The sequence below is a fragment of the Lagopus muta genome, chromosome Z (assembly GCF_023343835.1).
Source record: "Lagopus muta isolate bLagMut1 chromosome Z, bLagMut1 primary, whole genome shotgun sequence".
Classification (NCBI taxonomy): Eukaryota; Metazoa; Chordata; class Aves; order Galliformes; family Phasianidae; genus Lagopus; species Lagopus muta.
Window position 1 is genome coordinate 56,105,618 of NC_064472.1, and position 16,177 is coordinate 56,121,794.

The 16,177-nt window shown below is 38.5% G+C and overlaps 1 protein-coding gene across 3 annotated transcripts in view; it reads left to right on the plus strand.

Moving 5' to 3' along the window:
• Positions 1-16,177, plus strand: part of KCMF1 (potassium channel modulatory factor 1) — a 61,215-nt gene that overhangs the window by 30,895 nt on the left and 14,143 nt on the right. For 2 of the 3 annotated variants that reach the window (XM_048932347.1, XM_048932350.1), the window contains 3 exons: positions 8,246-8,385; positions 13,952-14,053; positions 15,913-16,090. In XM_048932347.1, the coding sequence (XP_048788304.1) occupies positions 8,246-8,385; positions 13,952-14,053; positions 15,913-16,090 (420 nt within the window). The remainder of the gene's footprint in view (positions 1-8,245; positions 8,386-13,951; positions 14,054-15,912; positions 16,091-16,177) is intronic. The other variant, XM_048932348.1, reaches the window with a different exon arrangement.

Genomic DNA, 16,177 nt, shown 5'->3' on the forward strand with positions numbered 1-16,177 from the left:
TTAAAGCTGCGAACAAGTTCAGGCTTCTAGTGGATGGTTAATCACGTAGACCAATTCTAAATATCTGGGATTGCTTCACCATAGAAAATGACATTGTTTACCTTCTGGTGAATTTTGAGGCTTTGTAGGCACAGTAATAAAGTTGCAAAGTGTATTGCAGAAGATGGACTTCTTCAGGTGTTCTCAGTGAGCTTCACTTGTAATTGTGTTTTTTTATTTTACTTCCCTGGGGACTTAAAACTGGTATAGGAGGTCGTGTAGATCACTGGAAGTGAGTAAGAAGGCCTGTTGATTTCTGGCACCCTGTCTTGAACCATCCTATTGGCATATCTGTCTTTCAGAATTTGGGAATGTGGGATAGTATTAATTTGGAAGATAGGTGAGGTTTTTCAGTCTTTACAGAGACACAGAAGTTAAAATGATCTCTTAACGTGGATAGAGTTTAAAATACATACGATATGAAGCTTCACTTCTAAAGCATAAAATAAATTCATGTATTTGTGAGAGGTCAAAGAGTGGAACTTGCAATAGGTTTGTGTTTTAAAAACAGGTTTGCCAGGTGCTGTTGGTCGTTGTACTGCTGGTACTGATTAGGACAATGTAAAAGTTCAGAGCAAATGTCATGGGGTTTTTTTTCCTGAAAAAGAATTTTAATCTGCTAGAATGCTTTATGGTTTATGTGTGTGCCTTCCACGTTAACCACACTGTTGTAAAGGCGGGGTAATACAAATTGTTAATGGAAACCCCTACCAGAATCCTTTTATATTACTTTTATTAAAGTACTCTATAAACATATCTTGAGTTTCTACCTCTGGTGCTTATGTGGCAAAGGCCTTGACATCTTTTGTGGCTGCATCTGGGGCAAAATGAGCTTTTTAAATAAGGAGACCCTTAATACTGTGCAGTGTGAGTTCTGACTGGATTAACTGGAATTAGTCCTGAGGTTTCTGTGGTTTTCAACTGCTATCTATCTAGTAAACACGTGTTTTGTTAAGTCACGGAACTGTGAAAGAGTCAAGTTTTCTTGACTCTTTTCTTGGAAAGGGACTCTAGATATCATTTGATTGAATCTTCTGTTGGCAGCAGGGTCTTAAATGCACCGTCCCGCCAAGCCTAGAATGTTTTTCTTGTATTTTCTTGTTTTTCTTTTCCAACACTTACTTCTCACTGTGTAAGTTGGTGGGTTTTTTCTTCTTGTTTTGTTTTTCCCCTTTTATCCACGTGGAGCTTCCTCCTGAAGCATCTTATTCCTGCAGGCTCTTACTCTATCAAGAGAGTAACTGCTTCCTCTAGAACTACCTTCTGGTCACTCCAAAAGTAATGCCTCCTATTTATTTCCATGGAAAGCACAACAGATACAAAGAGCACGATAACACTGTTTAGTAGAGAACATTCTCTGCTATAAAATACTATTTTTCAACATGGTCACTACTATTAGCTATGAAAATTAGCGATGAACAAGAGCCTGCATGCCACACTTACAAAAATTTGCAGCAGTGGCGATGACCTGCTGTCACTGCTGCTAAAACATACCACCTACTGCCTCACTATGCTCATATCCATTGTTTGGTCTCTGTAAATGTTAAGCAGGCATCTGTGAGTATCAGTGCCTTTTTTCCACCTGGAAGAATTCAGTGACGTGTCTTTCCTTCATCTGCATTTGCATGTCACATGCCATTCTGTCAGACTGCCTTCTCCGAGCAAATTCTCAACTACAAAGTGCTCGTTCATTACAGTCATCACTGTTATCTATGCAATGAAAAGGAGCCTGCATGCCACACTTGTAAACATCCACATCAGTGGAGATAACCTACTGTCATCACTTCTGAAATGCACCACCCACCACCTCACTGTGCTTATGTCCATTGTTGGTCTTCATATATTTTCATCAAGTCAGCTGAATGAATGTCAGCTGGTGCCTTTTTTTTGTACATGGAGGAAATGCAGTTAGGTAACTTTGCTTCGTATTCACTTATATGTCAGATGCCATTGTGTCAGACTGCCCCTGTGCTGCCGTCTACATCAGCGACAAAATGTAATGGTGATACGTGGTAAAGTTCAACCTCTACTGCTGTACCACCATCTTCTGCCTCTGATGTCATGGCCCAGCATAATAAAATAAGAGGCATTTCTATCAGTGTAGCCTTTGAGGAGGACTGAGGTTAGATATCCTTTGAGCCTTCTCTGGGGTTGATGAGCTCCATTCCTTTGCTGTTTTCTTATGACAAATTCTTCAGCCTTCTGTCCATTTTGCTGAACACATGCACATGCAAACATGCATTCCCTCTGCCCTGTCCAAAGCTTCTTAAATTTTTTGTTGTCTGTCTTGATTTGGAGATTGTGAAGCTGGATCCTCTGTATCTGTTGTGACCCAACAAGTGCCTAGTAAAGCAGGATAATCAACAACCCTTGATTTGATTGTTATTCTTAGTGATGCAGCCCAGGTCATGGAAGAAAGAATTATCAGTTGTTTTTAGGTTTTGCTTGTTAGCATTTTCTTCTAGCAAATGTTTTTACTGCTCTGCATTCATTTGTATTGAAATGGGAGAGTTCTAACAAGCTGAGTGGAGATCTTACCAGTTGGAAGTAGATCCTTCCAACCTGTAGAGAAGAACAACATCTATGATTTGCAGAATATTGGAATCTAGATGACTAGTGCAGCTTTGACTGTGTCATTTTGTCATAGCGTCAGCCAGAGCTAATTCTGGTTGGACAGAACTAATGTGGGTCTCTGGTCTAACCTTCTGGTATAAGACTATAGACTGGGAGAAGAATTCATTGAAAGCCACCCTGCTGAGAAGGATTTGGGTTTCTTGGTAGATAAAAACTTGATATAAGCCAGGGTGTGCATTTGCAGCCTGGAAGGCCACCTGTACCTGGGGCGCATCAAAAGAGAGGCAGCAGCAGGAAGAGGAGGGGAATTGTCCATGTGTCAGTTCGTCCTCTGTGAGGCTCCATTTGGAGTTCTGCATTCCCAGAGTCCCCAGCTCAGAAAAGATGTAGAACTGTTGGAGTGGGTCCATGAGATACCAGAAAGATTATAAGAAGACTGGAGCACATCTCCTATGAAAACAGACTGTGGGAGCTTGGCTTGTTCAGTCTGGAGAATAGAAGGCTGTGGAGTGACCTTATAGCAGCCTTCCCGTACTTACAAGGAGCTTATAAGCAGGTGGGATATCAACTCTTTACATGGGTAGATAGTGACAGGACAAGGGAAAACAGTTCTGAACTAGAAGAGGAGAGATTTAGATCAGGTGTTAAGGGGAAATCTTTCAGGATGGTGAGGCAGTGGCATGGGCTGCCCAGAGAAGCTGTGGGTACCCCATCCCTGGGGGTGCTCAGGGCCAGGTTGGATGAGGCCCTGGGCAGCCTGAGCTGGTGGGGAGCAGCCCTGCACATGTACGGGTCTGGGACTGGGTGGGCTTAAGGTCCCTTCCCACTCAAACCACTTTATTATTCCACGATTCTGTTAGCAGTGTTGACAGTGAGGTCAGACCAATTTAGTCAGGTCCTAGCCCAGTCCTCTGCCTCCAAGGATGGAGATGGTTCAAAGCTATGTTAGAGAAGGTTCAGATTAAACATTAAGAAAATACTGTTGATAGTTTGACACTAGAACAGGCTTCTTAGAGAGGCAGTTGCTCTGTTCCTCTCTGTGTAAGTCATTTGGAGAATGTTCTCAGTCATATGTTTTTGACTGTGTCGGTGTCAAAGTAGTCTGGCACTTGGACTCAGTGACCTTTGTAGTTTACTGACAACTCAATTTAATGGATTCTGTTCTTTGATAACTTGTTTCACTGCTTGTCTGGGTGATAGGGGAACGTTTTTCTGATAACCTGTTGTCCTTCAGTGGTGTTTTCAGACAGGACGCAGGGCCTGGACCTGCGCAGAAGGGAGCCCCTGCTCACAGCTCCCCGGTACATGGCTGGCCCTGCCCAGCTCTCCTCTGCCAAGGCAGAGCGCCTGCTCCCAGAACTGTCAATCACTGCCTGCTCAGAGTAGGCTGAGCACAGTTTGTTGAGATTAGTGTCAGTCCCTTCCTTGATGTAAATATTTATAAACAGAGTGTTTATAAAAAATTTTTCTTCATGTCTATAGCAGACATGAAGACACACTTTAGAATGGTTTTGTTCAGAAAACACGAGGCAAAACAGATCAAACAGCAATTTTAAGAATAATATTTTGAATAATATGATTTCTTAATGAATGGCACAGAAACAGCTAATTATTTTTAATGGGTTCTGTTAACACCACTTATTTTCATGATGCACTGTCAAAAAATATTTCAAGTAAATAAACACACTGCAATTTAAGACCAGTAGTTTTACTTATATGTATATACCAAATTGAAATGAAGTTTTGGTCATACAAAAAAAGTAAAATTAAAATGTGTGTCCTTGTAAAGGAATATATTTAAACAGAAAGCAAGTACAAGCTGTTGTGAAACATAGTCTTGAATCACCTATATCAAAGTCAGATTTTATCTGAAGGACCCTATTGTAGTTCTGTTTCATTACTAGCCTCCTGCCAAGTTTCTGAATGTACTAGTTAAGGATTTGTGCTTAATGCAAGTAGCCTGTGACTACAGATGAACGATAACACAGCGCTGTTCATTTTTGCTTGAGTTTTCACATAAAATTAATTTTCTTCAAGAGCAGCTATAATTTTTAAACATTGTTGAGCTTGAAGTCTTAACTTCATGAACTATGGTTGTCATCTTTTAAATAATATTTCAGTCCTCTTCCTCTCTTCATGTTCTTCTCCTAACTGCTCAGCAGTGGGGTTATGAATCTCCTCTAGGAATGTGATTTCATCTGCTGGTTTTGTTGGTTTGTTTTGGTTTTTTTTACTGAGCAGCCTTACCTGCTTTTTAGCTTCCCTGAGAAGAGGTCCAGGGGAGTTCAAAGAGCTTTGTCCTCAGACTTTTTTGTAGGAAGGCATATGGAAACCGTCAAAATGCATTATCTGAAAGATTTCTTTGTGGCCACAAAGGATGATAATCGGTAATGGGCCTATTGCATCAGAATAGTAATTTGTGGAGCCTCCTCATTTATCCCCAAACTGCTTCTAATCATAAGGGCTTTTCTTAGTAAATGAGCCTAAGTAACCTGACTATAGTAATTATTTTTAGGACTCCTCATGTACTTGTTAAAATACAGTAGAGAAATATCCATTCAGTAATTAACTCTAAGTAAAAAAGATGCATAATACCGCTTAATCATCCTGTTTTCTTGTAAATTTTAGCTATAGTTTAAAATAAAGCATTCTATATTTTAGGTTAAAAAAGGCAGAAGCTTGATGGTAAGCAGTGGAAGAAGATTAAAGTTAAGGAGGAAAAAATGCAGATAACAACTTCTGAAGGGAAAAAAAGTTACATTTACCAATTACTGCGTTTCTTATAAGTACTTTTTGAAATATGTTCTTGCAGATGAAAGCCGTGCTTGTTTGGCATGTATGTTATATGTGATTTATAAAAAGGATGTGGAAAAACGTGGGAGACCATAGTGTAATCAGGAGGCTGGAAAGAACTCAAACTTTCAATTTTTTCATTTTTTTTTAATTAATAAATGGCTCACTTGAGATTCTCTAAAGGTCAGAAAGAGTTTGGCAGCACTTGTGAAACCTCTCTTCTCTGTGACAGTGTAGAATGCTGGGAGCGTATAATGCTGGGAGTCTTGACATCTGTACTGAGCTAACAGCTTATGTAAGAAAGAGATATTTACCTGCATGTTAGTCTATTTACCACTGTCTTTAGATTCATAATGGCTCCATGTTGTTTAGTCCATTACTTGAAAATACATAGAGACTTTTAGACCACCTAATAATTTCAAGGAATTTTTTGTAGATACAGAAGCTACTTTGATACACAAGTCTTCTAAGCAGTAATATTTGCTCCTTTTTGTTTGCCTGCCATTTTTAGTTGTTGTCTTCTTAGATTCAAACTGACAAAAAGGTGCCGTTACTTGAAAATTTACAGGAATAAGACTCCCTGGCCAAGAAGGGTCCTCAAAGGAAGAGAGCTTTGGTGCTCCTGTGTGCGTGTATACGGAAAAAAATCTGTATTCCAATTATGTTAATAATTAATCATCATGATGAGGGTCCTACTAATACTTTAGGGAAATCAAAGGATCAACTGAATGAGCAGTCATTAGTTTCTAGTGTGTGTGTTTGGCATTTTTGCTATTCACACAGGTATACAGATTTCTTTGCAGAAGTCATTGCTGAATTACTTTGAGAGAAGAGCATAGTGTTTCCATGTGAAGAGATTAAATAGAGTTAAATTTGGAATTCTTCATAACTATGTTAAGATCAGTACACACAGTAACAACTTGTGTGATCAGCCTCTTTACTTAGAATTTGTCCAAATAAAGTATTATGGAGGATTCTTTCCTCAGTTGTCACTGAAGCTTTTTGTATTTATCTTAGTCAACAATCATCTTTGAATTTTTTCCTTTTGGATATATTCTTCTGTAAGTGTATTTGTTTTCCTTTGCATACAGTTGATGCAGTCACAGGCAATCTAGCAACTTTTCAGAACTTTCTATAAAAACCTTGTTCTTTCTCTGTTTGAAATAATGGTATATTGAAATCCTTTCTATTTGATTATGCTGTAGCATAGTGGCATTTTTTTTTTTATACCTCCACTCTTGTTTTTAGCAACATCAGAACAGAAGCCTGAATGTGACTCTTGGGGGAACTTTAGGAGTTCTCAATTAAATGTATTTACTAGAGTGGCAGTGGGGACTCCACCCCTCGTTCTCTGAATTATTTCAGAGAACATTCTCTACAGCGCCTCAGCCTTGAGACCGTTTGATTTTTATTTTGACGTTTTATTACGTGTTCTGTAAGCATGGTTGATTCATCACTTAGGAAGGGAACTTTCTGCTTTGGATAGCTGGACGTAAGTTTCTGCCTTTTGCACTTGAGAATAAATTAACCTAGGTCTAGCACGGTATCAAACTGTGACGCTTAATTTGTTGGACCACTTTAAAAACATCTGGATTTGTTAGGAAGTGTTTCCTTTTTGGTATAGCTGCCTGTCTGCTTTAACATACCTGTTGAAAAGGCATCTTTAATTTCTTGCTCTCCAGCACTCAAAGTCTCTGGAAGCCTTTGTCAGAGCAAGGGAAAGAGAGACTTACTGAACATGAACTCTGTTTTGTGATGTGTTCTATCTGCAGAGCTTTGTTCATCTGGTATCTTTAACTCTATGCTAGCATGTTATTAATACGTGTTTCCCTGTGTTGGTTTTGGAGTGTTAGCCCTCATAATTTATGTAATGTCTGTATGGCTACAAAAACAAAAATGCTTCTCTTCCTCATCATTTCCTAAAAACAGGCCACCAGCAGAAGATGAAATAAACCTTGGGAAGCAGTGACTTATGTCCCCAGAAGGAAATATCCCTAATACGTTAGATTGATATCATCTTGGGATGCAGGACATGTTCTTTCAGCTCTGCAGATTTAGCCTTTTTTAAATTTATAGAACAATATTTATAATTCACTGAAAATATCTTCCACTTATTTATGATTGAGTCCTAGAAAAATATTAGTAAATGAATCTTAAACAAATTGCTCAAGAAAGATGTGTTTTTTAATCTTGATGTGGATGTGAAGTTTGTTCATGTTTCCTGTAAAACATGTAACTTCTGCAGAGAAAGAGAGAGGAAAAGCGTTATTTACTGCATAATTTGTTACGTTGTCCTGCTAGGCATGGAGAGTTAAGTTAGCCGTTCAAAGTATGCGTTTTTGTCCGTGCTTGACTTCAACCCATACTACTAAAACCAGCATGTAGCAGTTAGATTTCTTTCTTGTATGATAAACAGTTGCTTAGTTATGGCACAAGTATTGATTATGGAGTCACAGAGGACTTCTGAATTTAAATCTAAAACTTGTGATTTAAGAATGCTGTAGTGATGTTGTACTAAGGACAGCAAGGGTGATAGAAAAGTGATGATTTGGCAACAGCAGCAGCCAGGACTCTTTGCTTCTACTGACTATTAGGAAATTATAATATGTTTACTAATGAAAATGAACTAATGCACTGTATTCTGGCTGTTCTGTCATCGGTAATTGAAAGCATCGTGAATGTCAGCATATGGCCTTTGTGGAGGATAAAAATAGCAATTTCAGTTAAATTTTAGTTTGTCAGTGGTACTGCACTCAAGTACATAAAGAAATGTTATATGAACAAAGTAATTTACTATAATGCTTTGAAGTAACTTCTGTTTAAACACTTTGTGTTCCAGATTTGTACTATGGTGGAGAAGCTTTCTCTGTAGAGCAGCCACAGTCTTTCACTTGTCCTTATTGTGGAAAAATGGGTCATACAGAAACAACTCTTCAAGAACATGTTACTTCTGAGCATGCGGAAACATCAACAGAAGTGGTAAGAAACATCAGAACTCTTTTAATTGTGAAAATTCATTAAAAAGAATATTCAGGAAAATGCGTAAACAGTCATTCTTGAAGCATGAGCTCTTTTAAACGCTTTTGAAGAAGTCACACTTCATGATATCAGATTTTTTGGGGGGAGGTTATGCTCAGATAATGAGCTTCCTTTTTGCTTTTATGGTTGCTGCTTTGTTAGTCTGATGTAAAGGTTGCTATGTTTGGGAGCTTATGCTGTAAAACAACATTTAAAGCATTCTTGTGGCTGTTCTTCCTTTTTACAACCAGTGTGCAATTGCCAAATGAGTTTACAGTTGGGTAAGACCATAGCTCCATAGCTATGGCAGTCTTTTGTTGCTGTAATTACATTCTGCGAGCAGCAGAAGCTGTAATTCTGCTGTGACTTGTTCTCGAGGCAGCAGGAGGGGAAGGGATGTGTTCTCCATCTCTTAGCTGATAGAACAGTTGACACCATTGAAAACACACTTCCTTAAAGTACCTTTTTGGGTGTTTAGTTGTGTTAGTTCCTACTTTCCCGACTGCCTTTCAGAGTAGGTGAAGCAAGGCTAACAGAATGACTTCCAAAATCCTCTTGTCCAGTTGACTTTTTTCACGGGTTCCCAAAAATACTTGTTTGCTTGGAATGGATTACTCATTAGTAAAACATTGTGAATTACTCATAGGGTTCTCTGTTCTGATCTTCGCGTTATTTGTTTACTTTCCATGGAATTCTTTTGAAGATGATGAACCCTTCTTTCAAGCCGGTTAAGGATCTTGAATGAAGGAGTGCTAGGGGAGGCAACTTGTTAGTTTTGAAGCTCTAATCTTTGTTGAAAAGATAAGTGAAGCAGTTTACTTCTGTCTGTGGTACTGCAGGATTATAAGTTGCCTTACTGATACACTTGGAATTTTAATAATATAGATTTTTTTTCTTAAATGCTTTACCTTTCAAACATACCATCAACTGGAGATTCACATCAGGGTGACTTCTTTCATGGTTTAGTGTTGCAGTTCTGATTTGCACCACTTGATGTCAGTGGTATTTTCATAACACTGTATTCATATTCTAGGTTTTTTAATCTGGCATTTCCTTCTTTGCAGCTGCAGCTTCTAGAGTTCAGTATGTAGAGCCTAAATTTTTGAGCCTGCTACCCTGCTGGTTTCTGAAGAAGTTTTGTGTGTTAAAAGGAGCCTTTGATTTTTGAGTCAGTCAGCCTGCAAAAACAAAATTTTTATCCTGATTCAAGTAATAATAGAAGGCAATCCTTTAATATGATTGCGTATGTTTGTGCCAAGTTGCAAAGTTCAGTTTGCAGAAAATGTAAGGCTGCTTGGGTGCTTGATAGCGAAAGATGACAACATGACTAATGAAGAAAATCTTAAGATAATCAATTGTGTTGTTCCGGGCATTCAGACAGCTGTTTTTGCTCATGTCTTGAGCTTTTAGTACTTGCAGTAGATCTTGCTGTTGACAGGTGGACCGTACCTGAGATCTTCAAGTCTCCAGGGATAGACTGTTTTTTATTTTGCTGGTGATCACTCTTTACTCCTTACCTATCTTTCTAAAAGAATGAGTCAAAGAGTTCTGATCCACTGGAGAGGGAGGAAAAAGCACCATTAATATTTCTGACAAGTTGGATTTTAACATTTTTGTATTTGGGCTGTTGAAGATAAGAGGGTGATTTTGCTCGGTATTTGGCAGCGGTAAATATAGCAACATTAGGTACTTGTGAACAGGATGAGTCTGACAGTATTATTGAAGGGTAGTTTAATGATGGGTACTTGAAAAATTATACTGGTGTCTGTGGGAGAAGTTGAAAGGTTCAGACTGACTAAGGTCCCTAAGGTTGCATGCTAAAAAAAAAAAAAAAAAAAAATTGGCAGTATTGGTGAAAAAGTGATGTAAAGTCTCAGTAATTACCAGTATTTCTTTACCAGTCCAAGAGTAAGGATAAGTTTTATAGGGCAAGTAAGTGCCAAGGAATATGGGTATCAGAGTAATTACACTGTTGGTGCTGGGTTTCAGTTCAGCCTAACGTACTGAGTATGATTCAGCATTCAGTTAGAAGTCAGTGTTGTAAACAAGCTCAAGATTTTGGAAACTATTGAATGTCATACTTGAATCTCTTTTCAGAATAAAAATAAATTTTCTACTTTGTCACTCTTCATCAGATTTGTCACATTTAGCAAGGCAGTAACTAAGCTCATACCATGAGCTTTGGAGCCGTAGGGTCTAAGTTGTAAATATATTGCTGATTAGAACTTTTATTGCAGTAGTGAAACCTTTCAGATTATCTTCTGCTTCATTCTTGAAGATTTCAGTGTCTTCCATTTAGTGACAGGATTTCTGTAAGATCAGTGTCGTTTTATGCCTTACATGTTAATAAGGAGGCAGTAATAAGGAAAGTAAGGAGTAGAACAACATTTCTAGAAGCTAGCAGATATTAGGATTAATTCCTAACTGTTATAGAACTTGAAAGTCATCTTTTGGATGTCATTCAGAGCAACATCATTATTTTTTAAAATATCATTAAAAAAAAAAAAGAGCCAGATACATTAGGAATGCAATTTTGAACCCATTATCCTAAGTTGTATTTTTTTGCTATGAAAACTAAGCAAGTTCTATTAGCAACAATTTTCAGCTTTGTCACACTTAATCAGTGATGCTTCTGACCTCATCATAACATAGGGTGTTTTGCCAAAGCTAATGCCTAACTAAATTTCTGTTTGTGTCTAACAATGCTTTAGATTGTTTTATTGGTGAGAGAGTTCTTGTAAGAAATTTCATGTTTGGAATTAGGTTTAAGTTACTAAGTTCCCTTGAATATTTCGTTGTTCTCCAGAACTTTTTGTTATCTCATGTTTTTCTGAGGAGTCTCTTTTTTCAAGCAAATATCTGTTGTTCATGAAGACTTCATCATGTTACACGTGAGGAACTTTGTATAGCTTTTTAAATTCTATTTTCATGATTATTCCCTTTTTCCATTTTCATAGGTAGCTGGAAAAAAAGAGTACCTTGAAGATTATGTTCATTTGATTTGAACTGTGTTCTTGTTTGAAGATTAAGCAATTTATTTGTAACTTTAGAAGTGTATATGTTACGCTGAATTTCTTCTGAAATTGTGTGTTTATGGCAGGTAAAAGTGCAATGGCTAGCATCAAATTTAATAGATAGAAGCAAAATTGTTAGTCTAAATCGTTAGTCCTTAAAGGGCTTTTAGAAATTAAAATTGAGTAGAGAGGTACTTTTTGTTTCTTTTTTTTTTTCATCTTGAAATTGTAGACCATTTTGGAACACTTCATTCTGCTTCTGTTAAGCTATTATCTGACATCTGAAATGAGTAACTCTTAAGCAGACCCACTGTGGTACCAGTAGTTGTGTCCTCCCTCATATTCTGTAATGTCATTGCTCTGCAGTGTGTCTGCTTGTATTGCATCTGTAGTGATGGAAAACCTGAGAAATGGTTCTCTGAAGAAAAGTACATCATGTGGAAAATAAAGGGGGAAAGATGTAGTAGCAAGAACCATTCAAAAAGCCTAAGTTTCTGCATGAGGCTGCTTAATTAAAATATCATTGAAGATGTAAGCTGCTGTCAAAAGCAGCGGAGAATTTGCAGTGAATGTATTTAAGACATCATCCTCACCTCAATATAAGTAAGCCAGATGGGTGTAGTATTAGAGGAGGGCTGCTCCAAAAGTAATGCCTCCCATTTTATTATGTTGACCTGCAGTGTCAGGGGGCAGATGCTGGTACAGAAGTAGAGGTTGAACCTTCTCAACTATATTCCACTGCATGATGCTGCCATGTGAGAGTTGGCAGCAGAGGGGCAGTCTGACAGAATGGTGTCTGACATGGAAGTGCCAATGAAGCAAAAGGGGTATCGCTGAGTTCCTCCATGTGGGAAAAAACAGCACCCGCTGACATCCGTCCGTGCTTGATGAACATTTATAGATGCCAACTGGTGGTGTGCAGACAGTGAGGCACGGTGGTGTGTTTCAGCGGTGGCTTTGCACAGCCATCACAGCACAACATGAGGTCAGTCTCAAGCAGCTCATCCCCATGAATCAGCAGGTTACAACAAGGGAACAGGCTGCTCATACAGGAGCAGAAGGAACAAGTCAGGACCTACCGAACCAATATGAGGCTGAAGGCGGAGGTTTCTTGGGTGTCACCACTGTGGGCCTGAGTCAAAATGGCAGTCCATGGAGCGGTGATGCGAGTTCCTTACCAAAGAAAACATTCAAGGTGAAGCTCTCAGAGGGTAAAGTAACGCGCACTGACGTTGGGATAACAAAGGGCTCCTGGAACTGCAACAAACCATCAGCTTTGACCACTAAATCGCAACGCTGACTAAGCTGAAGGCGGGAACATCCAGAGTCAGGTCAGAGAACAGGCGATCTTTGTTTTGCAACACAGTAATGCCAGGCCCTAAAGCAGTCTGAAGACCACAGAGCACGTTGCCCATCCTGGCTGGGCTGCCCTACAACACCCACCATATAGTCCAAATTTGGCCCCTTTTCACTTCCGTCTGTTAAGGCCAACGGAAGACTGACTGCGTAGGCAACGTTCTCTTAGCAACAACACTGTGACACAGTGGATCGTGTCCACTGGTGTAGATTTGAATGAGCACAGCATGCAGGCTCTTGTTCATTGCTGGCAGAAATGCATGGCTAATGTTGGTGGCTGTTGAAAATACTGTTTTATAGCTGAGATTTGCTCTGTCACATAGTGTTAATGTGCATTACTTTTTGGAGCAACCTGAATATTAGTATCCGTATTGTGTGCAGTCTTTTGAGCTCCACAGTCAATAACTTGTATATAAACATGAGGACCACCAGAAACCTGGGCTTTATTGCAACCAGTATTGTTCCATGAATGCAGGGGGGCTATTGGAAGTAGGAGGAGTATAAGAGATAAATCTGTGGATAGTAGCTGTATTTAGCCATCCAGGAGCTGTTAATATAAGCATTTAGTGCTTTGGGAGGGTTTTCTGGGCTGGAGATATTTTTAATCTAAAATCTGTATAACTTTAAGATCAAGCTTCAAAACTGCTGGAACTAAAATTGGAAGGTGCGTTTCAAGGTGTCACAGTTGGAAGAAATGTAATGGTACTGCTTGTCTTTGTGTTTTTAAGCTGAAATATTCATTAACTAATAAAGGAAACGGTATCTTCTGAAATCCTTTTGTGTAGGGATATGGAGATCAGTCTTTCTTTTCCAAACCTTGTAGTTGTGCAGTGCCTGGGTATGTCTCGGTTTGATACTTGAGCAAATGCTTGTGTAGTTTCAGTCTGCTTCCTGCAGTTCTTTTGCTGAGATGAATGACAAGCAGGCATATAGTAGGCCTTTGTAATCACTTTGTTGTCTGAGACTGTATAAAATACAAAATACCACATACAAAACTAATTTATAAAGCACTGCAAAATCTGGTTTCTGTAGTATCACTAAAATCATAAGAGAAATGGAAATTAACATCTTCTCTTGAAAATGATTTTTGCTGTTTTTAATAGCGATATGAGTTCCACTTTCTATAAAGTATTTCTTTTTCCTCTTTGTCATTTCAGATTTGTCCAATATGTGCAGCATTACCTGGAGGGGATCCTAATCACGTCACAGATGACTTTGCAGCTCATCTTACACTGGAACACAGAGCTCCTAGAGATTTAATATCCTTTCCTGAGATGATGCAGAGTCTAGACTTCTTCATTGAGTAGTCATGATTACTTGTTTTGATTTTGATATTCAAGGGGCTATACCTCTCATTTCCCTGCAACTTGAGTTGCTGGAAAACTGTATGCAAAATTTAAAGGTAATTTTTCTAGTTTTAAAAGCAATATCCAAATTATGAATGAACTGTATGTGTGTTTGACAGTGCTTTTTAGCCTAGAAGCAGAAACGTTTAAGGAACTCTTATACCAAGCTGTTTTCTACTGACACTGTGGTTTATCCTGCCTTATCATTAGTTTTGAGGCCTTTTTTATGTATCCAGGTGGTAGAAACAATTTATGACACAGACAGTGATCTGAGGATGGTTTGAGCTTAGCTGTTTTTTGACAAATAAGCTTGTGTACCTGCTTCATTCACTATACTAAGATACTTCCATAGTATTACCTACTGACATTTCTGCAATGGCTAGGAAAGCTTCCAGATAACATGGGAAATAAAGGGCTGTCTTTCAGTTATCTTAGTAGCAGATTATGCAGGTTAATTACATTTGATGGCTGAAGTATTGAAATTTGCTTTTTGTCCTTTGTTGAAAGGATTGCTTTCTAGGGTTAATTGATTTTTATTTATTAAATGACCTGCAGATTATGTACGATACCTACAGAAAGTTTTCTCTCTGAATTTTTTCATTAAACAGATAAGCATACTGCTCTGTCGACATCTTTCTGTTGTTGTTGTTGTTCAAAGCATTTTAAAGGGAAACAAAAATGCTGACAGAAGGATTTTATGGAGGTGGCTGCATTTCATTTGTGATTGTGTTTCAACTTTCAGCTTGATAGTGTTTATTGTGGTTTAGAGTCAGGACAAACTACATGTGAGTGTTAATAGCTACACAGTAGTCGGATCACTGTAATGGAGTTAGAGTGTTTATTGCTTCTGTAAAGGAGTTAATGAGTAATGCAAAACTGCAGAAGAGCAGTCATCCCTAGTTTTGTGGATATAAGCAGGACTGTCAGCAGTCACGAGAAGCCTGAGTGCTGACTGTGGTAGCTCTGGCCAAGCAAGGGGATCTAAGCTGAAATCTTAGTAAATTTCAAAGTATGTTATTTCATTTTCAATAATTATACAAGTGATTTTCAAAATGAAGGGAATTCTTGACTGCTTTGGAAATGTGTATTAACTTTCTGACAAAAGTATTCTTTAAATAATTTTTTTGCCATAATTTGCAAGCCTATAAAAATATGACTTGAACCTTAAGCATGAGATGGCAAGGCAGGGGAAATGAGGAAATAGCAGGAGTCATTCGTAGAATTTACGCCATTTGTTTGGCTAAAAAAAGAAAGGTAAAGTGAAGGGGTGTGATAAAAGTGCTGAATATTCTGGAAACGTGCAAAATTTTAAGATCTCAAGTGCTGAAAATTCTGGGATCAAGTTGCTTATAGTATAGAAATTGATGGCAATTACTGCATTCCTTTCTACTTCGGGTAGGAATGGCCGTAAGATCTTTAGTATTTAATGTAAGAATGAGGAAGTGGGAGTAAAACCCATGTGTAAGAAGTTTGGCAAAAGGTGTTATAAGGTGTAAGATTACTTGATAGAAAACTTTGATTAAAAAAAAAATCAATCCTGATATTTCTTAGGTGTATTAAAAAGCTGAAGAGTGTGAGGCGTTTTAATGCACACAGCCCTGATTGTCTTGAGTGCATGTCTGTATGCCCAGCTTGCTCCATAGCTACAGCATCTCAGCTATGCTCTAGAAGTTGAAGCTTTCATGTAGCGTACACTAGAGTGTTTTACACAGCAGGTACTGTAGTCATTTAATAACTAATGCCATGTAGTTCTGTTTTCTTAACTTGTTTATTATGATGAATCCAGTGGTGTTCGGCATGTACGTCGAATGTTTCACCCAGGTCGGGGATTGGGGGGCCCTCGTGCACGTAGATCAAACATGCACTTTACTAGCAGTTCCCCTGGAGGGCTTTCATCTTCTCAGAGTTCGTATTCTCCAAGCAATAGAGAAGCCATGGATCCTATAGCTGGTAAGAGCTGTTGTGCCTGTGGATTGCCTGTGGATGCTCCTTATGCAAAGGAGCGAAATCCAATGTGATAATGGTTGCTTTGCTTTT